Genomic DNA, 27,487 nt, shown 5'->3' with positions numbered 1-27,487 from the left:
ATTTCTTAAAAGTGGAGATGCTGTATCAAAATGTCTAGGCATTTATTCTGTCTAACATGGGCCAGGCATTGATATTTTTAGTAACCACTTTTTATATTTAAAGCCTTGCTAAATGAAAGTGAAAAGCATTCACACCAAACATAGGCCAGAGCATATACATATATAATATATCTTTAATTTTTTAAAAGGAGATCTACTTTTTAAATAGGGAGCCCACGCCTCTCACAATATGACCAAGAAGTTTGCCTGGAGCACACAATACTGAAGCAATCTCTTTGCCAAATCTGTCCAAGACTAGTGCAATCCAGGAAGCATTACCATCATTAGTATTATCAATCATATTTCTCAAATGATTTATCTCTGCACTCATATTCTCAGATTTCTGTCTAAATCCTTCTATAAGCAGAGCTTCCTGGGCCTAAAAAAAAAAGAGTGAGAAAAGTAAAAAATTTTAAATTCCCTTTTTTCTCAAGGATTACATTTTCTCAAATTTTAAAACCTCATCAAACTGTCTATTTTATTCCTAACATTGTTCTCTCTTACTCAATCATGGAAGGAGAATTTTGTAAACAGAATATCTACCAGTTTTGACCTGAACATTAAGAGAAATTGTAATTTACAGTCTTACTACTACTCATACACCATTGGATTTAGCCCGTGAAGCTAAGCCTGACATGAGGACAAATACATGTTCTAGGCAAAAGATGCCAGGTGTGATTGCACTAAGTCTCAGCCCCACTCAGGATGGTATAGTCATCCAAATCATAGACATCTGTTCTAAACACACCCAGATGGACAGTGAGAGAGTTTCCCTTTTGCCGCACGATAGCTTGGGTATCCACCCCTGGAGACAATGCAGCACATTTAGAAGCTATCCCTGCCCTGTGTTTTTTAAGTCTGGGCCTTGCTGATAGTTCTATGTCAGCATAGATAGGGCCTTTGGGTGGTAGCAGGGTAACTGGCAGTGATGCTCTAAAGCAAACCAGTTAAATACATGTGGTTAGAATATCCATTTAACCAAGCCTCATGAGATCATTTTAAAACTCCCCAAATTTTATAATAGGGTTTATAAATACAAACCGTGTTCATACTCTCTGATGGCTTGCAGAGGCCCTATGCCTCTTGAAGTCTCCAGAGTCTACTTACAGAATAGCACTCAAAGACTTTGGAAGGATTCAAAGGCTTTGGGGTTTTAATGAATCACAAGCAGTAAATGTCAATGGTTCTTCCCTCCATGGTCTTGCTGTAACCTTTACCCATCCCTTCCTGAGGTCCCAGGGTAATGACCATCGAGCACGACTAAGGCCACAGCCTGACTTACCTTCAGCTTATGCTCCAACATCATAGTCTGCTCTCTCAGTATGTTTTCTCTTTCCCTCTCCAGCTTCTCTGTCAGCTGGGCTATGTTTTCCTGGAGACTCCTCTGTTGCGCCTCCATCTCCTGCTGCTGCTCTTGCAGTTTCTGTCTTAGCAGCTCCAGTTCCTTCTCAGCTGTCTCATTCCTGGCCCGCTCCTCTGCCCCAGGAAGGTTTTAGAGAGGGAAGAAAATAAGGTAAGGACTGATCTCTACCCTCCTGACCTCAGAGATTAAAATAAAGTTGGAAAGCGAGGTGGGAAATCTCTGAATTCCTTGCTTTGTCCACATCACCAAGAGCACATTCCAGAATGTGATGGGAGTCTGGCTGATGTCTAACCCTGTTGTGATTGCACAATTCCTTTTACTGTTTTCAGATGTAGCAGAGTTGTTCCACAGATGGAGAGGAATCTCTTTGTACCAGGGTTTTAGTCTCACACCTGTCAGAGGGCACTGCCCAAGTCTACCCATTCCCTGTGAGCCAAACCCTACCCCGTACCTGCTACAGCCTTCTCCCCCTCAGTGAGGGCTTTATCTGCCTGCAGGATGGATTTCTCGACTACCACCTGTGACTGCAGAAAGCTCTGGAGGACTTCATTTTCCTGAGGAACCAAGAAGGAACACAGAACTTAGATTTCCATTGGGGAGATAAGTGCAAAAACAGTCACATCCACATAATTTTTCTTCATGTTTAAAATTCCACAGTAGTCCCCTACAAGTCTAAGCTCCTTAGAGTGACCTGTCTTCCTCCCATCTCCCTCTCAGTGCTACTTCCTTCTAGCCACTCTAGACTCCAGCCAGTCAGAACTATCTTCAGTTCTACAAACCCAAGATCTCCAGTACTTTTATATATTTGTCTTCCCAGTGTGAAATATTGCCTCTAAACTGTGCTGCTGTTTTCCTCTGCTCAGTTTAGTTCAGTTCAGTTGCTCAGTCGTGTCTGACTCTTTGCGACCTCATGAATCCCAGCACGCCAGGCCTCCGTGTCCATCACCAATTCCTGGAGTTCACTCAAACTCACATCCATCGAGTCAGTGATGCCATCCAGCCATCTCATCCTCTGTCACCCCCTTCTCCTCCTGCCCCCAATCCCTCCCAGCATCAGAGTCTTTTCCAATGAGTCAACTCTTCGCATGAGGTGGCCAATGTACTGGAGTTTCAGCTTTAGCATCATTCCTTCCAAAGAAATCCCAGGGCTGATCTCCTTCAGAATGGACTGGTTGGATCTCCTTGCAGTCCAAGGGACTCTCAAGAGTCTTCTCCAACACCACAGTTCAAAAGCATCAATTCTTCGGCTCTCAGCTTTCTTCACAGCCCAACTCTCACATCCATACATGACCGCAGGAAAAACCATAGCCTTGACTAGACGGACCTTTTTTGGCGAAGTAATGTCTCTGCTTTTCAATATGCTATCTAGGTTGGTCATAACTTTTCTTCCAAGGAGTAAGCATCTTTTAATTTCATGGCTGCAGTCACCATCTGCAGTGATTTTGGAGCCCAGAAAAATAAAGTCTAACACTGTTTCCACTGTTTCCCCATCTATTTCCCATGAAGTGATGGGACCAGATGCCATGCTCTTCATTTTCTGAATGTTGAGTTTTAAGCCAACTTTTTCACTCTCCTCTTTCACCTTCATCAAGAGGCTTTTTAGTTCCTCTTCACTTTCTGCCATAAGGGTGATGTCATCTGCATATCTGAGGTTATTGATATTTCTCCCGGCAATCTTGATTCCAGCTTGTGCTTCTTCACTTGATGGCTAAAACTTAAGGCAACTTTGTTTAACCTGCTAATCCTCTCAGTTCAGATCTTTAAGATGATGACAATAAGTGTAGATGCATCTTAATGTCATTTGAAGGATTAAAGGGTCTAAGGAAAGATCCAGGAATCCCATCCCTGGGCATATATTCCAGGAAAACCAAAATTTAGAAAGACACATGTATCCCAATTTTCATTGCAGCACTATTTACAATAACCAGGCATGGAGGCAACCTAAATGTCCATCAACAGAGGAATAGATTAAAAAGATATACATAAATGGAATATCACTCAGCCATAAAAAAGAACAAAGTAATGTCATTTGCAGCAATATGGATGGACCTAGAGACTATCAAATTGTGTGAAGTAAGTTAGACACAGAAAGCAAATATCATATGATATCACTTATATGTGGAGTCTAATAAATAGGTACAAATGTAGTTATTAATGAATTTCATACAGTGAATCTTAAGACCTAAAACTTTCATGATTTCCCCATGTTTTCTTATTACCTACACTTGGTGTTTTGCTCTCAGATTTTCAAGAGACCCTCTGGACTCTATTCTGTAGGCTCCCCATGCTCCCCTTGTTCCTCACCTTTACTCCTTTCCTGGGCACTTGGCAATAGTCCTGTTGTAATCTTTCCATTGCTTTCCTGTAGAGTTTGTGCCCTCCAGGAACAGAGAAAGCACCTGCTGATATACTTTGCATTAGGGCCTTGGAAAGCTTATCAAGTTTAGCCTGGCAGTATTTGATAGATGCCTCTTCATTCTGCAGCATGAAACCCTCCTTCTTATTCTTTATGACTTCCTGCAAGGGAAATATAGAGAGATGTCACCAGGAAAATGAAAAAGAGGAGATAAAATTTCAAAGAACGTAGTAGAAGGATTGGTCTAACTGCTGTCCTCATGAGAAAAGTATATTTTTTAAATCAAATAAAAAAGCAATCACAAGACCTGATCTATCACAACTCTGAAAACTCTCTGATAGAGCACAGGAAATTTTCTCAGCTTCCCTTCAGGTTCTTATCTGAAATGTTGGAGTTGCATTATCTCTTCTCTGTGGTTCTTTGCAGTTGCAATGCTCAGTGATTCTATTTTCAATGATATAGCAAGGAGCAACCTAAGTTGAAAATGTCTTGGAATAAGAGTCTGATTAGAAAATTTTTAGTTCCTGATCAAAAGAATGTGTTCAAAGAAAAAGAAATCAACTTAAGAATGACTTGTGTGTGTGCCCTGGACAGCACTGGAATCTGCAGAAATATTTACTTCCAAAGGATATCTATACTGGTTTTACAGCAGAGATGAGAGACATTTCCAGATAAACTTCCCAAGATTTGGTAGAAAAAAGAAGACAACACAGTCCTTTGAAACTCTATCCCTCATGTGAACACAGACTACTTCATCCTTGAGTGAGGGATGAACCATGGGGACCATAAGGGCACTGCTAGGCTTCATTATTCAAGGGGAGGGGGGAAAATGGTAAATACAAAGACAAATTACCACAAGACCCATCTGGAATTCCTGATCTTTGTCTTTGAAGGAGCTCTCCATGAAGATGGCAATGGCTTCCCTCTCACAGGCTGCGTGCACCTCCAGCAGTTCCTGGAACGTCTCTGTGGGGAGGCTCAGTCGCTGGGTCATTTGCTCACTGTAGTGGTCAGCTGCTTTTTGCACAGCTGCTGAGTTTTCCAGCTGGGCCAGAGTTGTCACTGCATTCTCCAAGCAAGGTACAGCTCCGGTATTGATAGTATCCACATAGGTCACAACCAGAGTCCTCAGTCCTAAATAAGTCAGGACATTTAAGGGATAAATATTAAGTTATCAATCAATAGGCACCAAGATTCTCAGACTACATTTTTAAAGACACACATGCACACACACACACACACACACACACACACCGTTCCCCCTTCTACTATCACTACCTTCATTTTCTTATTGACTCTTTATTTTTATGTTTTTCCAGTCCACAGGGCAGAAAAAATTGAAAATCTACCTCTATGTAATAAACTAGGAGGCATCTGAAATATTAAAAGCAAAATAGATTGCATAGGTATTAAGATGAGACAGGGTATATAAGATTATATTTACTCACAATTCTGAGGCTTTGAATGGATTTTTCAGTGATTTATGGACTAGTATTTATTTTTGGTCCACTCTAATCTTCAAAAAAATTAAAAGACACTTAAAATTAAAAGATGCTTGCTCCTTGGAAGAAAAGCTATGACCAACCTAGATAGCGTATTAAAAAGCAGAGATGTTACTTTGCCAACAAAGGTTTGTCTAGTCAAAGCTATGGTTTTCCCAATAGTTGTATATGAATGTGAGAGTTGGACCATGAAGAAAACAGAGTGCCAAAGAATTGATGCTTTTGAACTGGGTGTTGAAGAAGACTCTTGGGAGTCCCTTGGATCTCAAGGAGATCAAACCAGTCAATCCTAAAGGAAATCAGTCCTGAATGTTCATTGGAAGGACTGATACTGAGGCTGAAGCTCCAATATTTTGGCCACCTGATGGAAAGAACTGACTCATTTGAAAAGGCCCTGATGCTGGGAAAAATAGAAGGCAGGAAGAGAAGGGGATGACAGAGAATGAGATGGTTGGATGGCATTACTGACTCGATGGACATGAGGTTGAGCAAGCTCCAGGAGTTGGTGATGGACAGGGAAGACTGACATGCTGCAGTGCATGGGGTCACAAAGTGTCAGACATGACTGAGCGACTGAACTAAGCTGAATCTTCCAAAATATCTTTCATATTCTACTCGCAAAGAACACTTACTATATAGGACTTCAGAAAATGGAAGATTCTGTTTTTATACCCTGATAGTGAGTTTTTTCTCAGTAGAGGAATTTTCCAGATAAGTAGAAGCCACAGATTTCAGTGACAAAACTTGCCATTTAAGGAAGGGATTTGTAAATTCCCCAAAGTAAGATAATTATGAAGCATACATATTTCTTTATGGAGTATGAGTGTCTGTAAAACCCAAATTCCATAAAGAATCAAACAAAAATACTGAAAAACATATTATACACAATATTCAGCACACATCAACCCCCATGGAATCAGGAAAAAGAGACTCACGATTCCCAGTGACCATGATCCCCTCTTTGAGGGTCTTGATTTTTGCATTGGTGAAGATGTAAGAGCAGAAATTGTTTGTTTGTTTCAGGAATTTAGGATCCAGTTGGTCTTCAGACACATTCTCAATATTGTGTAGGAGTTCTTTGTCATTTGTTGGCCAATCAAACACAAAACACTTCCGTGTTGGAAAGAAATGCCTGATACACTCTCTGGGTAGATTGGATGTTTTGGCTTTGGGATTCCTGCCTGAAAGACAGAAAAACAGATTAGAGAGGGAAGACTTTTGAAACAATGGAGCTCATGGTGTTCAGGACAGGGATTTGTGTTTCTTTGCTGTCTTCTATGCTAATAACTTATTTAACATAAACACTCAGCACTTCCTTGCACATAAAACTTACACCATTGATATAACTCTGGAGAGAAGTTTTGGGAGACATCTGATTCAATAAAAGAAACCTAAAACTGATATCTGCAGACCTGCACACTGTAGAGAAGTTGTCTCTTAGATATTTACTGAACTAATGGGTAAAAGGATGAAAGTTCAAATGTAAATTTTAGCTCTACTTAGTCTCATGTAGGAATTGAGCCGTGAGGCTGAGAAGAAGAGCCATAAACAAGGGTTAAGGGACAATACTTGAAATATTGGGAATGACACCCTAATTATTTAGAGAAAATGATTTTGATGCTAAAAAATACTTGGTACAGAGTTAGCTAATTTTTAGCAAAAACCTCTGAAGGATAAACGTAACTAAAATTCAATTTTAAGATGTCACCACTAATCAATCAACTCTGACAAAAACTATTATATTTGATCTGACAGTTGTCCTCTTCTGACCAGACAATTTCTCAATAGATATTTTGAGAAAGCATAAATAGAAAAAGCAAGAATGAGTAAATCAGAATTGATATCTCTCTCAAGATTTCATCAGATATACCCAGTGTAAATGTAACCCATTAAAATAATTCATTAATTTGTAATTAAAACACAGGTAAATATGTGAGAATCAGGAGAAAGCTGGGATGAAGAAGGTAAAATGAATGTTCTAAAAATTATCAGAAATATTGAAAAAGCATAGATTGAAAAGACACACACTTCATCAGGTTTATTTAGAACATTAAGTCATTTTTTACATGATATTCCCAGGTGGTACTAGCAGTAAAGAACCTGCCTGCCAATGCAGGAGACGTAAGAGATGTGGGTTCGATCCCTGGGTCAGGAAGATCCCCTGGAGGAGGACATGGCAACCCAATCCAGAATTCTTCCCTGAAGAATCCCAAGGGCAGAGGAATCTGGAGGGCTACAGTCCATAGAGTCGCAGAGTCAGACATGACGAAACGACTTAGCCTAGCACATAACTATACAGGATTAGAAAGATCCCTCTTTGAGAATAAAATCTACCTATGTGAAATGCAGTTGTTGGGTTTTTTTTTATTAGATAGACTTTTCATTATAATTTCATGCCAACAAGTACCTGGTCAGTTGTTTTCCTCAACAAAGAAAAGCAGAAGCCAAAATAGGGAACACAGGCGTCTGGTCTTTAGAAGGCTTTAGCACCCATTGTAATCTGGATGCTAATTTACAAATGGTATAAAAAACAAATTGATTTTGAATAATTTCACTTCACCTTACACTTTACTTTTCTTAAGTGAACATCAACTCCAGTGGCTAGAGCTTTGCAACCCACTTTCCAGCCATGATTCCTACAGATTTTGATCTAGTCTCAAGTACAAATGCAACCCTGTAGAGGGAATTCCTAATAATGTACTTTCACAGCCTTGAGAAATTCCATAGAAATAGCACCTGGAAAAACAGCATATATTAAGAAACTGTGTTAATGATTATCTTTCATGTTTTTCTTAAGAATAATCTCCTTGTTACAAACCCTAAGGCCAGACCCAGAAGGGAGTATGACTGGGATCATGAAAGCATGGACCTTGGAACACTGGCTCAGCGTCAGGCATAAATGCTGCCTACCCACTTGCTGATTTTTCCCAACACAAGCCCAAAAGGGAACTTCTTGGAGTAAAAACAGGGAGATCTGGATTATGTCAGTGTAGTGCCTTGGGAAATATAAGATCAAAAATAGTCTTGTAGTCTGCAATTAAAAATAAAAGCTGGACTCAGAGTGGACCCTCACCTCAGTCCAATAGAGGCTATATGTACCCTGACCCATTGCACCAGATTTTGTGTTCTGTCTTCATTCTTGTTGCTCACTCCTAGACCATTAGGGCAACAATTGGCACCAAACGTAGGGCCAGAGCAAAAGACTACTAGGAGCAAAAGTGAAATTACAGCAACACAGAACCTGGGATAGTTGAGAGGCCTCTGAAAATTCCTGCTGGTAAGTCTTCAAGCATTTACAGGGTTAAAATGGTAAAACTCAGCAGTGGCCACAGGACTGGAAAAGGTCAGTTTTCATTCCAATCCCAAAGAAAGGCAATGCTAAAGAACGCTCAAACTACCGCACAATTCCACTCGTCTCACACGCTAGTAAAGTAATGCTCAAAATTCTCCAAGCCAGGCTTCAATGATACATGAACCCTGAACTTCCAGATGTTCAGACTGGTTTTAGAAAAGGCAGAGGAACAAGAAATAAAATTGCCAACATCTGCTGGATCATCAAAAAAGCAAGAGAGTTCCAGAAAAACATCTATTTCTGCTTTATTGACTATTCCAGGCCTTTGTGTGGATCACAACAAACTGTGGAAAATTCTTCAAGAGACTACCAGACCACCTGACCTGCCTCCTGAGAAACCTGTATGCAGGTCAGGAAGCAACAGTCAGAACTGGACATGGAACAACAGGCTGGTTCCAAATAGGGAAAGGACTACATCAAGGCTGTATATTGTCACCCTGCTTGTTTAACTTACATACAGAGTACATCACGAGAAACACTGGGCTGGAGGAAGCACAAGCTGGAATCAAGATTGCTGGGAGAAATATCAATAATCTCAGATATGCAGATGACACCACTCTTATGGCAGAAAGTGAAGAAGAACTAAAGAGCCTCTTGATGAAAGTGGAAGAAGACAGTGAAAAATTTGGTTTAAAACTCAACATTCAGAAAACTAAGATCATGGCATCTGGTCCCATCACTTCATGGCAAATGGAGAAACAGTGGAAACAGTGACAGACTTTATGTGGGGAGCTCCAAAGTCACTGTGGAGAAGGTGATGGCACCCCACTCCAGTACTCTTGCCTGGCAAATCCCATGGATGGAGGAGCAGTCCACGGGGTCGCAAAGAGTTGGACATGACTGAGCGACTTCCCTTTCACTTTCCACTTTCATGCATTGGAAAAGGAAATGGCAACACACTCCAGTGTTCTTGCCTGCAGAATCCCAGGGATGGGGGAGCCTGGTGGGCTGCCGTCTATGGGGTCACACAGAGTCGGACACAACTGAAGTGACTTAGAAGTAGAAGAAAATCACTGCAGATGTTGACTGCACCCGGGAAATTAAAAGACTTACTCCTTGGAAGAAAAACTATGACCAATCTAGACAGCATATTAAAAAACAGAGACATTACTTTGCCAACACAAAGGTCTGTCTAGTCAAGGCTATGGTTTTTCCAATAGCCATGTATGGATGTGAGAGTTGGACTATAAAGAAAGCTGAGCACAGAAGAATTGATGCTTTTGAACTGTGGTATTGGAGAAGACCCTTGAGAGTCCCTTGGACTGCAAGGAGATCCAACCAGTCCATCCTAAAGGAAATCAGTCCTGAATATTCATTGGTAGGACTGATATTAAAGCTGAAACTCCAATACTTTTGCCACCTGATGTGAAGACCTGACTCATTTGAAAAGACTCTGATGCTGGGAAAGATTGAGGGCAGGAGGAGAAGGTGACAACAGAGGATGAGATGGTTGGATGGCATCACAGACTCAATGGACATGAGTTTGAGTAAACTCTGGGAGTTGGTGATAGACAGGGAGGCCTGGTGTGTTGCAGTCCATGGGGTCGCAAAGAGTCGAACATGACTAAGTGACTGAACAAACTGAAAATGGGAATGTTGAGACTGTAGAACACTATCACCCACATATTTGTTTATTAAGACAACTCTTGAAAGGGAGAGGAGCTTCTATTAGTGAAGGGGGATTATTAGAATTGTTGCAAGCAATAGATAAATATTGCTGCTTGTTCCCATCAATAGGGGCCTTGGATTTAAAAGTCTGGGAAAAGGTTGGAGCCAAGTTTAAGAAAGAACATGCAAAAGGAACTCCACTCCCTATTTCTATTTGGAGTATGTGGGCATTAATTAACTCAGTACTGGAACCTTTGCAGATTTCTGATTCTTTTGATGAAAATGATGATAATTCTCTTGAATAACCTCAAAGTTCAGAGTATGTGGAGTCTGAGGGAAAGGGGCAGCCATCTGCAAAACCTGCTCCTTCAGCTCCTGAGGAAGATGATGAGGGATTTTTTCCTCCGTCTCCTCCCCCTTGTCCTCCAAATCAATATAGCAAGGGCAGTCGCCAAATTATGTTCAATCAAGGTTATATACCAGGATTGGGACTGGGCAAAAATCAACAAGGAAGTATTTATCCTTTGACTACTCAAGATTTCAAACCGCCCTCTTTTCACTAGTGGCCACTGCTCCTATTAATCTTCCTCCACCCACACCCATACCCCTTAATCGGAAAACAGATCAACCTATGTGGATAGAGCAGTGGCCCCTAAACCAAAAAAAAAAAAAAAAAAAAATTGAGGCTTTACATGAATTAGTTAATGAACAACTTAACAAGGGACATATTACTGAGTCCTTTGCACTCATCTCACACGCTAGTAAAGTAATGCTCAAAATTCTCCAAGCCAGGCTTCAGCAATATGTGGACCATGAACTTCCTGATGTTCCAGCTGGTTTTAGAAAAGGCAGAGGAACAAGAGATCAAATTGCCAACATCCTCTGGATCATGGAAAAAGCCAGAGACTTCCAGAAAATCATCTATTTCTGCTTTATTGACTATGCCAAAGCCTTTGACTGTGTGGATCACAATAAACTGTGGAAAATTCTGAAAGAGATGGGAATACCAGACCACCTGGTATTCCCAGGTGGGAAAAAACTCTTAGAAATTTGTATGCAGGTCAGGAAGCAACAGTTAGAACTAGACATGGAACAACAGACTGGTTCCAAATAGGAAAAGGAGTTCATCAAGGCTGTATATTGTCACCCTGTTTATTTAACTTATACGCAGAGTACATCATGAGAAACGCTGGACTGGAAGAAACACAAGCTGGAATCAAGATTGCCAGGAGAAATATCAATAACCTCAGATATGCAGATGACACCACCCTTATGGCAGAAAGTGAAGAGGAACAAAAAGCCTCTTGGTGAAAGTGAAAGAGAAGAGTGAAAAAGTTGGCTTAAAGCTCAACATTCAGAAAACGAAGATCATGGCATCTGGTCCCATCACTTCATGGGAAATAGATGGGGAAACAGTGGAAACAGTGTCAGACTTCATTTTTTGGGGCTCCAAAATCACTGCAGATGGTGACTACAACCATGAAATTAAAAGACACTTACTCCTTGGAAGGAAAGTTATGACCAACCTAGATAGCATATTGAAAAGCAGAGACATTACTTTGCCAACAAAGGTCCATCCAGTCAAGGCTATGGTTTTTCCTGTGGTCATGTACGGATGTGAGAGTTGGACTGTGAAGAAGGCTGAGCACCAAAGAATTGATGCTTTTGAACTGTGGTGTTGGAGAAGACTCTTGAGAGTCCCTTGAACTGCAAGGAGATCCAACCAGTCCATTCTGAAGGAGATCAGCCCTGGGATTTCTTTGGAAGGAATGATGCTAAAGCTGAAACTCCAGTACTTTGGCCACCTTATGCGAAGAGTTGACTCATTGGAAAAGACTCTGATGCTGGGAGGGATTAGGGGCAAGAGAAGAAGGGGACGACAGAGGATGAGATGGCTGGATGGCATCACTGACTCGATGGACGTGAGTCTGAGTGAACTCCGGGAGTTGGTGATGGACAGGGAGGCCTGGCGTGCTGGGATTCATGGGGTCGCAAAGAGTCGGACACGACTGAGCGACTGATCTGATCTGATCTTAGCCCTTGGAATTCTCCAGTGTTCGTTATACAAAAGCAATCTGGTTAACAGAGAATGCTTACTGATCTGAGAGCTGTTAATGCTGTTATTGTTTCAATGGGTGCTTTGCAGCCTGGTCTACCTAATCCTAGTATGATTCCAAGAAATTTGCATTTGTTTGCTATTGATCTCAGAGATTGTTTTTTCACTATTCCTTTACATCCTGATGATAAACCTAGATTTGCCTTTTCAGTTCCCTCCATTAATTTAAAAGAGCCACATAAAAGACTTCAATGGACTGTATTACTTCAAGGTATGCTTAACAGTCCCACTATTTGTCAAAATTTTGTAGCCAAGGCTTTACATCCAATGCGACAGCAATTCCCTTATGCATATATCATTCATTATATGGATGATATACTATGTGCCTACCTGAAATTGATAGCCTATAGGAATGTTTTTAAAGCTAAAGGAATGCTTGGAATGTACTGGCTTGTATATAGCTCCTGATAAATCACAATACACTGAACCTTTTCAGTACTCAGGAAATAAGTCACCCATACTGCAATCAAACCAAAAGATGCAGATACGCAGAGACTCAATTAAAACTTTAAATGAACTGGATTCAGCCTAAACTAGGGATTCCAACTTATTCTTTATCCCATTTATTCTATTAAGAGAAAATCCAGAGCTTAATAGCTCCCAACAAAAATTTCCTGAGGCTGAGAAAAAACTAGCAATTATAGAACAAGCTGTACAAAACTGCCAAATAGACAAAATAGACCCTTTAGAGCCTCTTCAGTTGTTTGTCTTCCCCACCCCTCATTCCCCTACTGGGTTGATTATGCAAACTCCTTTAATAGTTTAATGGCTATTCTTAGCTAATTCACAAACAAAATCTATTACCCTTTACTTAGATATGGTAGCCAATATAATTCTAAAAGGAAGAGAGTGTGTTCAACAGCTTACTGGACATGATCCCTGCCTTGTTTGGACTACACCAACTTCCAAGGAATTAAAACATTCTCTTCAAAATTCATTATTCATTATCTTGGCAACAAACTTTTAGTTGTCCAATATGTTGGACATATTGGCAACCACTATCCTGATTTGCCTATATCTTGTAGTTTTTAAAACAAACAAGATGGATTTTGCCTAGAATTAGCAGTATCAACCCCATTCCCTCCGCTCCTCTCAATTTTACAGATGGCACTAGCTTAGGGAAAGCAGGATATACAGGCACATTTATGCTAGTAATTGAAACACCTGGATATTCTGCACAACAAGCAAAAATTCTACCTACTATACACATATCACAAAATATTCCCCAAGCAATTAATATCTTATCTGATTCTCAATATTCTGTACATGTCACTAAACATATATAAACAGCAACTATTAAGGATACTATCCCATCCACATTATATACACTTTTTACAAATTTACAACAGGTGATTAGACACTGATGGTTTCCATTCTACATTACTCATATTCGGGCTCATACTATTTTACCAGGGCCTTTAACAGAAGGAAATACTCAAGCCGATGCCCTTTTATTTCCAGCCTTTACAGAGGCATCAGCCTTTCATGACCTGACACATTGTAATTCAAAATATTTAAAAACCAAGTTTCACATCACTTGGGCTTAAGCTAAACAGATTGTGAGCACTTGTCCTACATGTCAGATGGTTGCAATAACCATGTCTCCAACAGAAACTGGGGGAAATTAATCCTCGTGGCCTGAGGCCAAATCAGATCTGGCAGATGGACGTAACTCACCTTCCATCCTTTGGAAAGCTTGCTTATGTACATGTCACAGTTGATATTAACTCTAAATTTATATGGGCAACTGCTTGCTCTGGAGAATCTACAAGACACGTTATTTCACATTTGCGTAGCTGCTTTGCTACTATGGGCCTCCCACAAAATATAAAAACAGACAATGGCCCAGCTTACACCAGTTCTGCTTTTAGGGATTTTTTAAAGGCTTGGTCTATGAAAACATCATGCAGGAATTCCCTATAATCCCCACGGACAAACTATTGTAGAACAAGCTAACAGATTCTTAAAGAAATGTTACAAAAACAGAAAGGGGGAGATGGAATGTCACTTCCACCACAGCAAAAATTATATAAAGTATTATTTACTTAAAATTTTTTGCATCAAGATAATGATTTCACCGCAGCAGAACAGCATTTTATAAAGGAACAAAAAGAAATTCACCCCAAACCACCTGTTTGGTGGTATGATCCACAAACACACTCATGGCATAGGGTGAATCTGATAACCTGGGGAAGGGGTTTCGCTTGTGTTTCACTAGTGATTCAGAAACACCCGTTTGGATTCCATCACGTCATCTGAAACCGTATCATGAGCAAACTCCCACAGAAGAGATGCTTCACATGGGATGTAGAGACCCCAGTCATGAGTTTAAAAAGCATGAGTCTGAAACAAACAAAGATAACGATTCCCCTCCTGTCAACACATCAGAACAAGATTCCCACGTGGGGACAAATTAAAAGATGAACACAGAAATCAAAGGAGATCTTAGAAAATGAAGGGAAAGCTGTCACTCCTAACAACCCGGGCATTTCCATGTTTGCTCTTATCACCACCGCAGTGAGTACACATACCCCTAGCAACAGCTGAATCTAAAAATTATACTTATTGGGCATGTATACCTAACCCCCCATTACAAAAACCTGTTGATTGGGGGGATTCTATGATCCCCATTTATGTTAATGATTCTTCCTGGATACCAGGACCTGAAGATACACATCTTCCTCTTTTTTAAACAAGAGGAAGGGACTCCCTTCAGTGTTGTTTATGGGTATGAATCCTGGACAATTTGTGTAGGACCAGCTACAGGATGTCTTAAATTATCCGTGCAAGCCTGGCTGCCCACCAATTCTTTAAATAGCAACTATACTAAGATTTAGCTACATCTTCTCTCTGGTCTGAGTTTTGCTTATAACAACTCAGAACCTGACAATTACACCAAATCAGACAGACCTTTATGAGAGCATCTCAAGCTATGGACTGAAAAACAAGATCGTATTCAGTGGGATAATTGTTGTGGAACTGAGGGAGTAATTTTGATTAATGGTTCCTATGGAATTGATGGGACTGGTCCCCTAAGGGGTAGGCAGTCTCTAATTGCTCTCATCAAAATCAGTCCTGCAATTCTCACAAAAGGCTGTGTTGGAAGCTGCATGAAGTCTTTCACCATACTAATATCACCACTCATTTAGATCATCCAATTATATGGCATGGTAGTGGCATGTCTCCCCCCTTCCCACAATTGGATCAAGGAATAGGGCAAGGAGAAATTTGAAAATTGGCCTTAAGTCTTAAAAAATTCCAAATTTGGGATGGATGTTATTTCTTGACATTTAATACCAGTCCAAACTGGACATTTTACATTCAGGCTTGTGTGAGAGATCCTTATGTACTCTTGAAAAGAACAATTTCTATCAATGAAAGTGTACAAGAATTTTCTTGCCAGGATTGAAAATTATATACTTGCTTAAATTCTTCACTTTATAATGCTAATCACTCATTTGTTATATGAAGAAGGAGATGAGGAATACGGCTTCCAGTAAATCAAACCAGACCTTGGGGAGGCTCTTCTGAAAGACATCGTCTTTTAAAAGTTATAAAGAAAGTACTACAGCATTCCAAAATGTTTATTGGATTCCTTATGGCAGCTATTATGGGAATTATCACCATAGCCATGACAGCAGTAATAGCCGGGCTGGCACTGCATCAAACTATATAAACGACTACATTTGTACAGCAGTGGTACCAAAATGCAAGTTCTGCCTGGGGAAGTCAAACCCACATAGACCAAGAAATTAATGAACAACTGATGGCTTTAGAAAATGCAGCTCTCCTACTAGGGGACAAAGTACAAAATTTTAAGTTACAAATTCATCTTAAGTGTGATTGGAATATCTCTTCATTTTGTGTCATACCTCATAAGTATAATCAAAGTGCATATACTTGGGACCGATTATCTGAACATTTGAGAGGACACATTCATAATAATCTATCCTCAGATATTTCCCGGTTACAGGCTACTATTTCTAATATGCAGAATGATCACTTACAATTACTCCCAGAAACTGATTTTTTTGAAGAAATTGAGGAAAGCTTACATTAACTTAACCCCATGATGTGGATTAAAACTTTAGGAGGAGGATTGCTTGGTACAATAATATCAGGATGTAAATTTTTAACTGTTTTGTGTCTAGTCCTCAGATGCATGAGAAAAACCATCTGAGAACTGATGAAAAAGGCAGTTGCTCAGACAGCATATCTACTCCTGCAAAAACAAAAAGGGAGATGTAGTGGGAATTCCTATAATGTACTTTCACAGCCTTGAGAAATTCCACAGAAATAGCACCTGGAAAAACAGCATATATTAAGAAACTTTGTTAATGATTATCTTTCATGTTTTTCTTAAGAATAATCTCCTTGTTACAAACCCCAAGACCAGACCCAGAAGGGAGTATGACTGGGATCATGAAAGCATGGACCTTGGAACACCAGGTCCATGTCAAGCATGAACACTGCCTATACACTTGCTGATTGTTGAGACAAGCCCAAAAGGGAACAACCTGGCGTAAAAACAAGGAGATCTGGACTATGTCAGCGTAGTGTCTTGGGAAAGATAACATAAAAAATAGTCTTGTAGTCTGCAATTAGGAATAAAAGCTGGACTCAGAGTGGACTCTGCACCTCAGTCCCATACAGGCTGCATGTCCCCTGACCCATTGCACCAGATTTCGTGTTCTGTCTTCATTCTTGTCGCTCACTCCCGGACCATTAGGGCAACACAACCCCAGAGATGATAGACAGTGTTTAGTAAATCCCACCCTCCATTAGACCATCCACTGCCTGGGTCGTGCTCTAATACCTGGAATCAGCTTCAAGGCATTCTCCAGGTACTGATCTTCTGTGATAGGGTGACCGTTTAACTTCAGCTCCAGGGTGAAATCCCGAACAGCCCAGATAAAGTCTGGAAAGAAACTCACAAACTCTGTGGAATCTTCTACTCCATCAGGTCTTGGAGAGGACTTGGCCTGGATAAGTTCTGTGAGCTCTGTCACATAGCTAAGATTTGGTTAAAGAAAAGTAACAGCCTCCGCATAAGTCCTACATTTCCCCAATTAAAAAGTATTATCATCACTCTCTTTGGCCCTGGGTCCCCTCTGCTCCACCAAAGGCAACTAAATGATAGGGAAGGAGAAATGACTCTATCATTTTCATCAAACTCGGTGAAACTTGGAGGTTCAGTTTCTGGAAGGATACTACAGCTGTTCCAGGGCCTGGTGGTTGATGGTGCTCGTGCTATTGTAGACAAAGGTGCTGCATAGAAGCACAGCCAGGGCAAAGATCCACGAGTCATTCTTAGGGTCACCCTAGAAATCACATTTAAACAAGAGGTTTAGGATTTTACTCCTAAATTAAAAATTCATTCATCCATTGATTCTATCAGGCTTTCATGTATTATTTCAGTTAACACACTCATAGACACTATTTGAAGACAGACGCAAATACAGATATCAGCTTTGACAATTACAAAGACATTTTTTATGTTTGTGATTTTTTCATATATAAAGTGATTCTAATCTTTACAAGACTTTCTTTTCCCTCAGTGGATGAAGGAAAATAACATATACATAAAAACTAGTACAGTACTTGGTACGTAACTATGTATTCAATGATGAGTGTTAGTACTTCTTCATTCCACATGTATTTATTAATCATAGCTCATATAAAATAGACCAGAGTTGGCATAATTGGGCTTTTAAATTATATTAAATCAATAAATATCTACAAAAGTTAATACTCTCCCACTGTTCTTAGATTTCAAAAAGCAATGTTAAAAATGACAATTATTCCTTTCAGGACGCCTATTTCAAATAAGTGACAAACATCCATAACAATAAATGCAGCAAAGATGACAGTACCTATAGAAAGCTGACATCTTAGTAATGTATATAAGCAGAGAAACTTATAGCTATAACATTAAATTAAAATTTATGTCTGTAAAGGAAGAACCAAGCTATGAAAGTTGGAGAAACAACGTGACATGAAAGCTTCCTCGAAGTCTTGAACTGAGTATTAAAGAATTGGCAAAATGTGGACTTCAAGAAATGAAGGTGATCCCATAGACAGAAGCACTCACAGAGGCAAAATTAGAGATGGGAGAATACTGGGGTCTTATAATTAAAACAGAGTTATTTCATTTGACTGGAGCAGAAGGTGAGTGGAGAAGTGAATTTGAAGCTCTAGTGCAACCTGATGAAGGGCCTTAAAGGCCAGACTAATTTGTTTGTATAAATCATAGCATTTTCTAAATAGTAGCATAAATCTATATATTATTTCTGCTGTAAAGAGTGTGTAAAGCTGCTGCCTAGAGCAAATGGAAAAACTGATTTATGTCAAGACATTTCTATATGGGAATTTGGGGGGAAATAGTCTATTCATTACTTTATTTCCCCAAAACTCAGTCTTAGAAAATAATCAATTAGAAGAAGTGGCATTTATGGAAAACAATCAATTATTTCAACAACAAGACTATATCATTTTGATATATGACTTTCAAGATAAAAACAGAATTTCTAATTCTCCTTTGGGGAGAAATATAAAAAGCTATAGAAATTTAGGTACTATTTCCAAATAACTCTAAAGTTAATGAAACAAAGAAATGTAACTTCTTTCACCCATTAGTAGAAAGCTAAAATATCAAAAAATCCATCTTAAAATGTTTCTTGTAGGACAAACATATGTCTTATAGAACCACCACATCTAGAGGTATCTCACAGCTTTCTAAAATGTTCTGTGAACAGTTGATGAATTTCATCATAGAAAATGTAAACCCATCTCTTAACTCCAACCTTTAAATACACTCTTCATCTGATAGCTAAGAAGATGAATCAAAAATCCTTCCTCTATCCCAGGTTGATGTTTCTCCTCTTTTTTACCAACACACCTTTATAACTTAACTGTAAGTGATGGAAACTGTCAAGTCCTGCCTGGATCACCTTTTAAGACTGAAGGACTTATTCCCCTAGCTGTTGGGAGTGCCAGTGAAAGAGTCTTTAGGTGTTAGCCCTATTAATTAGAAAGGCTCCCAAAGTAACTTTTCAATAATTTACTAGCACCATTGTTCCAAGTCAGAGCAACTCAAAAGGACCATTCTTACCCAGAGCTCCCAGGGAATTGACAGGGGTTGGTGATTGCAATGTAGTTCAGCTTCCTCCTCTCTCTAACCTTCTTCTTTACCAATCACCCTTTATTAAAGCTGACTGCACATGTGTGGTCTTTGAGAACAAGACCTTTACTTTGGTCACTGATATCTACCTTATTTGGGCCTCCCTGGTGGCTCAGTTGGTAACGAATCCACCTGTAATGCGGGAGACTCGGGTTTAATCCCTGGGTCAGGGAAGATCCCCTGGAGAAGGAAATGGCAATGCACTCCAGTATTCTTGCCTGGGAAATCCCACGGACAGAGGAGCCTGGTGGGCTACAGTCTGTGGGGTCACAAGAGTCAGATACAGCTTAGCAACTAAACCACCAACACAATCTACCTTCTTAAGTCCAAAAGCCTAGAATTCAGCTGTTCAATAATTATTTATTAAAAGAAATCAAGTCATCCATGCAGTGCCAAGAAATAAAATATTTTATTTAATATATGTCTAATAACTTTTCCTAGAAGTGGGATTCAAACAAACCATAGTTTGCCTCATTTACTATAGTTGACTTCTGGATTTTACAAATAGACTACAGCAGCTAAAGTTCTACGATCATCAAGCAATAAGGAGAAAACCCAGAATAAAAAGGATTTATCTGTGACCTTCCACCTCACCTTTTCCACATCCCCCAAGCCCTCGGTGTCCAGAAGGACCAGGGTGTGGTTCTCTTTGGAGGGGTGGGGCACACACCACATCCAGATGCCCTTGGTTTCAGACTGCACTGTGGAGCCCAGAGGGAAACCTGCAAAGGGAGGGGAGAAAGCAATATTCAATCACAGCAGATAATCTAAGCCACCAAGGGGTTACAAAATCAGACTTACTAGAATGCAAGTACCTTAGTACATATGATGGTGCTGTCTCTACCTCAACAAGAATGCCCTACTTTGTGTGTTCTCTGTTTCAAGGAGAAGGGGATATTAATTGCAATAATGATACCAAGCAAGGGTTCAGCATGGAGACAAAGAAGTATCCATGAGTCAGATAAAACAGAGGTTATGGCTAACTGTAACAAGAGCATTTTGAAAGAATGGTGAGTTTCAAAAGTGGAGAAGTGCATTACAGTGAGATATGGACATGGAAAAAAAGTAAAAAAAAAAAAGAAATTGAGATTGTATTTTTTCCAGAAAAAAATTATTTTTAAAAAAGTGGGAGAGTTTGAGAGGTTTTAGCCACAATAGGATATGAAATCCAGGAAGAATTTTTAAGATGATAGATAATGAAATATCTTTATATGTTCTTGAGAATATTCAATTAAAAAAAAAATGTTTTGAAAGTGAGAAGACAACTGCAAGAGCACAGTATTTAATCAGGTCGGATAAGGTAGGATTTTTGCATATGTTGAAGAGATTTTGCTTTATAGGAATAAAACAGAGAACATGATAATAGATCACAATAAGGTAGTGATTTAGTGGTGAGAATTAGAAGTGGAAGATTGGCTTATTCAGAGGAATTTGTTTCTCCCTTCACATGATCAAGGAAGAAAACTAAGAAACTAAGATGTCAGCTAGAATCAAACAACTGGACTCTAACCAAGTACAACACTCACCATGGTTCTGTCCTGCAAGACGGTTCATCAAGTAGGATTTGCCTGTACGATAGAGTCCTACAATGCCCACCACCACCACTGGCTGAGAAATCTTCTCAAGAATCTGTAGAGCTTTCTGGTTCACTGACAGAATCTCATTGTCATTTTCCACCAGACAAATGGGGTTCATCATGTTGGGTCCAGATGTCATGGTAACCTAGAAGAGCTTTCTAGTAGAAATAAGATTACAGGCAGAGTAATACAAGGCATCTGTCAACTTCAAATTCAGTAAGACTTCTGTACTTTCCATGAGACAACAGGTAACCTAGAATTAGCATACTACCGAGGTTTTCCTCCATCATTTCCTCAAATCTCTATGATGTTTTTAATAAAACACAAACTATTATCACTATCTATAATTTTACTTCAAGAATAATAATAAAATTCAAGTTATTGTTACCATGCACTGAAGGCCTACAACATACTAAGCCCCAATCCTAAAGGAAATCAATCCTGAATATACATTGGAAGGACCAATGCTGAAGCTGAAGATCCAGTACTTTGGCCACTTGATGCAAAGAGCTGACTCATTGCAAAAGACCCTGATCCTGGGAAAGACTGAAGGCAGGAGGAGAAGGGGATGACAAAGGATGAGATGGTTGGATGGCATCACCAATTCAATGGATATGAGTTTGAGCAAACTCTGGGAGATGGTGAAGGACAAGGAAGCCTGGCATGCTGCATTCCATGGGGTTCCAAAGAGTAAGACATGACCTACCGATAGAACAATGAACAATGATACATAAAATACATGTGTGATGCTGTTCAGTAGCTCAGTCATGTCTGACTCTTTGTGACCCCATGAACTGTAGACCACCAGGCTCCTCTGTCCATGAAATTTTCCAGGCAAGAATACTGGAACACATTGCCATTTCCTACTCCAGGGGATCTTCCCAACCCAGAGATTGAACCCCCTGTCTCCTGCACCTTCTGCATTGGCAGGCCAATTCTGTACCACTGAGCCACCTGGGAAGCCCACATAAAGCACAAACCCAGCTAAGTTCATATTTGAAAGAACCAACCATGCTATTCAAGACTTGGAACCTTCAGCCTCATTCCCCAACCTCTGGGGATCACAGAAGAGCTGAAAGTTGAGTAATCATTAGTGACCAATTATTTAATCAACCATAGCTATTGAATGAGGGTTCTATTTAAAAAACTAGAAAAAAAAAAAAGCTAACTAAAATGGTTCAGAGAGCTTCTGGCTTGATAAACATGGAGGTTTCCAAAGGATAGCATGTTCAGAGGGAACATGGAAACTCCATACCCCTTTATTGCTGCTGCTGCTGCTGCTAAGTCACTTCATTCGTGTCTGACTCTGTGCAACCCCACAGACAGCAGCCCACCAGGCTCCTCTGTCCCTGGGATTCTCCAGGCAAGAACACTGGAATGAGTTGCCATTTCCTTCTCCTACCCCTTTCTTACTTTCATGCATTTCTTCTCTCTTGCTCTTCCTGGATTGTATCCTTTTTTTTTTTTTAATAAATCAATAACCTAGAAAGTAAACAATTTTTCCTGATTTCTGTAAACCATCCTAGCAAATTATTGAACCTGAGGAGAAGATTGTGGGAACCTTCACTGTATAGCCAGTTAGAAGCCCAAGTGACAATCTAGACTTGCAATTTGTGTCTTAATTGAGGGACTCAACCCTTAACCTGTGGACTGTGGAGTATGGACTAACTCTGAGAAATTACTGTGTCAAAATTGCTTAGTATGATTATATGCCCACGTAAGTGATGACCAGAAGTGATATATGGAGGATAGAAATTTGAGAGGAGAAGCTGAATTTTTCCTTTTCAAGGTAAAGGCGAACAATAGATGATCAGAAGCCCTGAGGAGAGACTGTCTGGAAAATTAAGATATTTTAAAGCAGCGCATATATGGGAAATTTGAAAAGGCACACACAGGCCCAGGGAAGATGCATAAAAGAAAAGCCTAAAAAGACTTTATTGTTTCTCTTTAGCTTAATCCCAAACCTCAAAACCAAGGACAAATTTAGTGAAAGATTTCCTTGGAACAAAACTGGCAGACAAAGAACTCAAAATGTGACTGATTTTATAAATGCCCAACATCACTAATTACTAGAGAACTGCAAATCTCCAATATTTGTTATTTATGTTTGGGGTTTTTTTTTTTCTTTTAACAATAGCCCTTCTTATTGGCCATTTATTTTTTTTAGAATCTTACAGAAAAACCTGAACCAACTTTTTAACCAACCCAATATATTTAGAGAGATAAAGTAAATGTAGCAAAAGATGCTGCTACTGCTGCTGCTAAGTTGCTTCAGTCATGTCCGACTCTGTGCGACCCCACAGACAGCAGCCTACCAGGCTCCCCAGTCCCTGAGATTCTCCAGGCAAGAACACTGGAGTGGGTTGCCATTTCCTTCTCCAATGCATGAAAGTGAAAAGTGATGTTCGACTCTTAGCAACCCCATGGACTGCAGCCTACCAGGCTCCTCCACCCATGGGATTTTCCAGGCAAGAGTACTGGAGTGGGGTGCCATTGCCTTCTCCAAGCAAAAGATGACCACTAGGTAAATCTAGATGAAAAGAGATGGGATTTCCTTGTAACTGTTTTCCAAGGCAAAGTTTGATTTGAAAAATTAAATATTAAAAGCACTATTATACCGTGGATCTCTTGGCATATTTTTGGTTGCTATTATGCTAAAAGTTCCCTATAATATCTATGCATGTTTCATTATCAGAATGTATAAGCATGATATTATATTCAATTATCTAAAATATTGTTTTATATTTACAGGTCAAACATTCTAGATACATTTAATACTATCAAAAGATACTTCAAAAACCAAACAGACAAACAAAAAAATCACTCTATCAGTTACTACTCATGTAGTCTTAAACAAGGAGCCCCACCTAGTTAAACTTAAGTTTTTAAAGATAATTATAGGGGTAATGTGAGAAAAATTATAGATCCAGTATGGTGGATGTTTTAATAATAAAATTAGATACTATAAGCTTGTATCTAAGCATAGCACACAGCACAAAATAGAATTTCAGAACATGTTTGTTGAATTAGATGAAGACTTATCCACAAAAATTGCACTGAACAGATTGGTCCTTTGGGTTCTGCATTTGAACACAATCTGTGGACTCTAGGTTACTAAGAAATAAGGTCTACAAATAAAAAATTTTTATCAGAGAAAAGCAGCAAGCAATTTCATACATTGCTCCTGCACCATTTGCTTTTGTCTAGTTCTTCAGTGTGGGAATCAAGAATACAAAGGAAAACAGGAGCCTCTAACAGCTACATTATAATTTCTAGAATTGTCCAGTTCCCTCCTTAAAGGGAAGATTACAGGAAGCTGTAGGAAGATGTGAGATGAACCACTGCAAACAACTTTATAAAAACCAGTTCTGTCTTCCTCTCAATAAATCATTCATCCATGCATTGTCCGTTGTGTCTCTTTTGCAACTCCATGGACTGTAGACTGCCAGACTCCTCTGTCCATGGGATTTCCCAGGCAAGAATACTGGAGTGGGTTGCCATTTCCTCCTCCAGGGATCTTCCCAACCCAGTGATTAAACCCACATCTCCTGCATCTCTTGCTTAAAAGGCAGATTCTTTACCACTGAGCCACTTAGGAAGCCCCCCACACACACCTCCCTCAATGAATATTCTACCTCTAATCAAAAATACCCCATTCATTCAATGATAAAAATAAGAAAAAAGATGAAATCAAAAAATCCTACAGGGATGCCCCCACACTTTCCCCTGAGTGTGTCTTTCTGCTTTTGCCTCAGTAAACTACTTCTTTGTTCTCTTTGCTCAAAAAACAAAAAAGCAAACAAACAAAGAAAAACCCACAGATCTGTAGATCTCTGATTTCTTACTGTGAATGGGCTACAAAATTCTGAACTTCAAATTAACAAAGTGCAGCTGTTCAGTCCTACTCAGGATTGGTTTTCTAAATTTGATCTACAGAAGAATTATCCAAAGGGATTGTTAAACCCAGATGGTATAGATTTTTTAAATGCTACAAATGGCTCCAACTTCATAACCATGAAAAGCAAACCAACAAACACAACAGATGGGAGAGAAGAGAGAGAGAGAGAAAAGGAGAAGAGAACGAAAGAGTTTTGATGAGATTTTAAATCTTTAATTATTAAATATCAGCTATGTGGGTACTAAATTTAATGCACATAGACAAATTTTCAGAGCTCTCTCTGTGAAGCTTTCTTAAGTATGACTGATATAAAGATGAAAAGAAATGATCTCTTTAAGTTATAATTGCCTGTAACCGCCTTGGCAGGAAATATCTTGTTCTCTGAATTCAAATGCCAGCCACAGAGCTTGACAAAGCAAGACAGGCAAAATCCCATAAGGGCTCCTTCTAGAAGCAGCACATCCAGGAAGACACAGTGTGCCTGTCACTTTGCAGCCCTACTGATCCAAACAGAGAAGCTGTAGCTCCCCAAAATAAAGCCAGCTGTAGACCTCTGCACTTCTTCAATTGTCACATTGAATCAAAAATCAATCTTAGATAGCACATAAAAGATGGACATACCTGTTCCACACACCAGGAGTCCAAGAATGGTTCCAGTTGCCTCTCACCCTTTGCTTACTTGCTCCTTCCACCCCTTTGTCTCTCCTTTATCAAAGCTAAAGAAGACTGAGCAAGTCAGTCTTCTCTTCCAGTATAGTGATATGTTTAAACTGAAATTGAAAGTATGCTCTTTCTGAGGTAGCAGAGTCATGCCAGATTCTTTGACTACAGCACAAATATGGGTGTGTGGAGCAGAGTGAGAGGAAATTAGAAAAAGCCAGTCCAGAATGACTGAATTAGGATTGCAGAATGTGAATTCTAACACATTCCACCACTTTTCTATGGTGGAATTTCAGCCACTTTAAAGGCTTCCATGGCCTCTCTTCTCTCCTGGGCATAAGATTGCTTGAAGTGAGTGAAATTGAGCTGTGTAAACCAAGTATATTTCAAGCATTTTTTTTCTCAGCAAGGATTCCTGGGTACTGTGTTAGTGAAGAACTCTTAAACATTTTAAATCTGTTCCTTAATACCTATATTTAATGAAACAAGTATCTTTTAAAATAAAAAGATAAATAAAGATGAAAATGAGTAATCCTTCATGGTATTATCCAAGGTGCTCACTACTGGCTGGACATTTTCATAGTTCTCCAAAGCATGGACCCTCAACTAACATAGGTACCACCCCCCTTTCTACAGAAATTTAGCCAATTGGACCAGTTTCAAAGGGGTTTTATTTGATCAGGTAAGAAAATGATTGGGTGTACATGTTTGTTAGTGAGGAAGACAAAGGAGCCATGTAAAGAGAAAAACAGAGGTTTGGTAGGAAGATGCCCAAGGAAGTCAGGCCGTGAGGCTCCATCTGCCTGGTCTCCATTGTCCTCACCATTCTCCTTATCTATGGAAACTTTTCCAGAAAAGGCCAGATAGTAAACACTTTAGGATTTGCAGGACATAGGTCTCTGTCACAACTATTCAGCAGAAGCATACATAGACAAAGATAAACAAATGGGTGTGGCTATGTTCCCATAAGACTTTATTTACAAAAGTAGGCAATGAGACAGATTTGGCCTATGGCCATAGTTTGTCCACCCCTGGTTTAGTTAAGTGTGCTGCTGCTACTACATGCTAGGGGTTGTCACCTTCTCATGTATCGTTGTCTTACAGGATAAATGGAATGGCCCAAGTCCAAGGTCTCAGTCTGAGTGTCTACTTCTATGGCAATTTGAGTCTAAGTATCCTTATTATTTTGGAGCAGAGAGACAGAAAAGGAATATGCTTTCTGTCCATCTGTCTGAGCATCATCCAAGTGAGTTCCTGCCTGGGTCCTTCAGCCAAGCATCCACATGTCTACACAACTAACTGTCCAACTCCCAACAATATAGCACTGCCAGTAGCTCCTACAGAGGCCGAAGAGGAACAAGGGTGATGGCAGATAGTCAGTGGTAATGGGGAAGAGGCTGGTTTGGTTGTGGGACTCCTGTTGCGGGTCTACCATCCTCTTTGAGTGAGGAAGCCTAACATCTGGGTACATGTCAAGGTGACTTCCTCCAGCCTGAGTAAGCTGTGCTTTACTGAAATACATCCAGACTTTCCTGCCTGCATTTTCTGGACTGCTCATTTCAAGCACAGGTTAAAGTACACGGTTTCCATGGAAGCAGCACAAGGCCAAACCTAAGCTATAAAGATTTGCCGACACTGCCACCAAGTGGCAACTCAAAATCATGATCTATCTCCAGTAATATATGAATTTTGCTGCAACAAGATCTTTGTTGAATTCAATATAAATTCAATATAGAATCTATAGAAATTCAACTATTAAAAAGTGTGAATCCACATATTCAAGTATATTACATGCATGCAATGATCATTTTGATTCCATAAGTTTCTTAACATAAA

At 39.7% G+C, this 27,487-nt stretch overlaps 1 protein-coding gene across 1 annotated transcript; it reads right to left on the bottom strand.

The window, feature by feature from the left end:
- Nucleotides 1–155: 155 nt before the first annotated feature.
- LOC113889631 (guanylate-binding protein 6-like) lies at nt 156–25,789 on the bottom strand. The gene is made up of 11 exons (XM_027536584.1): nt 25,613–25,789; nt 21,043–21,251; nt 20,111–20,238; nt 17,548–17,657; nt 17,153–17,349; nt 6,196–6,441; nt 4,612–4,892; nt 3,707–3,919; nt 1,854–1,956; nt 1,322–1,515; nt 156–418 (listed from the first exon to the last, which is right to left on the bottom strand). Exons 2-11 carry the CDS (start codon nt 21,230–21,232, stop codon nt 194–196), a joined length of 1,887 nt encoding a protein of 628 aa, XP_027392385.1. The 5' UTR covers nt 21,233–21,251; nt 25,613–25,789; the 3' UTR covers nt 156–193.
- Nucleotides 25,790–27,487: the final 1,698 nt, after the last annotated feature.

The sequence above is a fragment of the Bos indicus x Bos taurus genome, chromosome 3, assembly GCF_003369695.1.
Source record: "Bos indicus x Bos taurus breed Angus x Brahman F1 hybrid chromosome 3, Bos_hybrid_MaternalHap_v2.0, whole genome shotgun sequence".
Classification (NCBI taxonomy): Eukaryota; Metazoa; Chordata; class Mammalia; order Artiodactyla; family Bovidae; genus Bos; species Bos indicus x Bos taurus.
The sequence above is the reverse complement of the archived record's forward strand: the minus strand, read 5'-3'. Positions and strand labels throughout refer to the sequence as shown.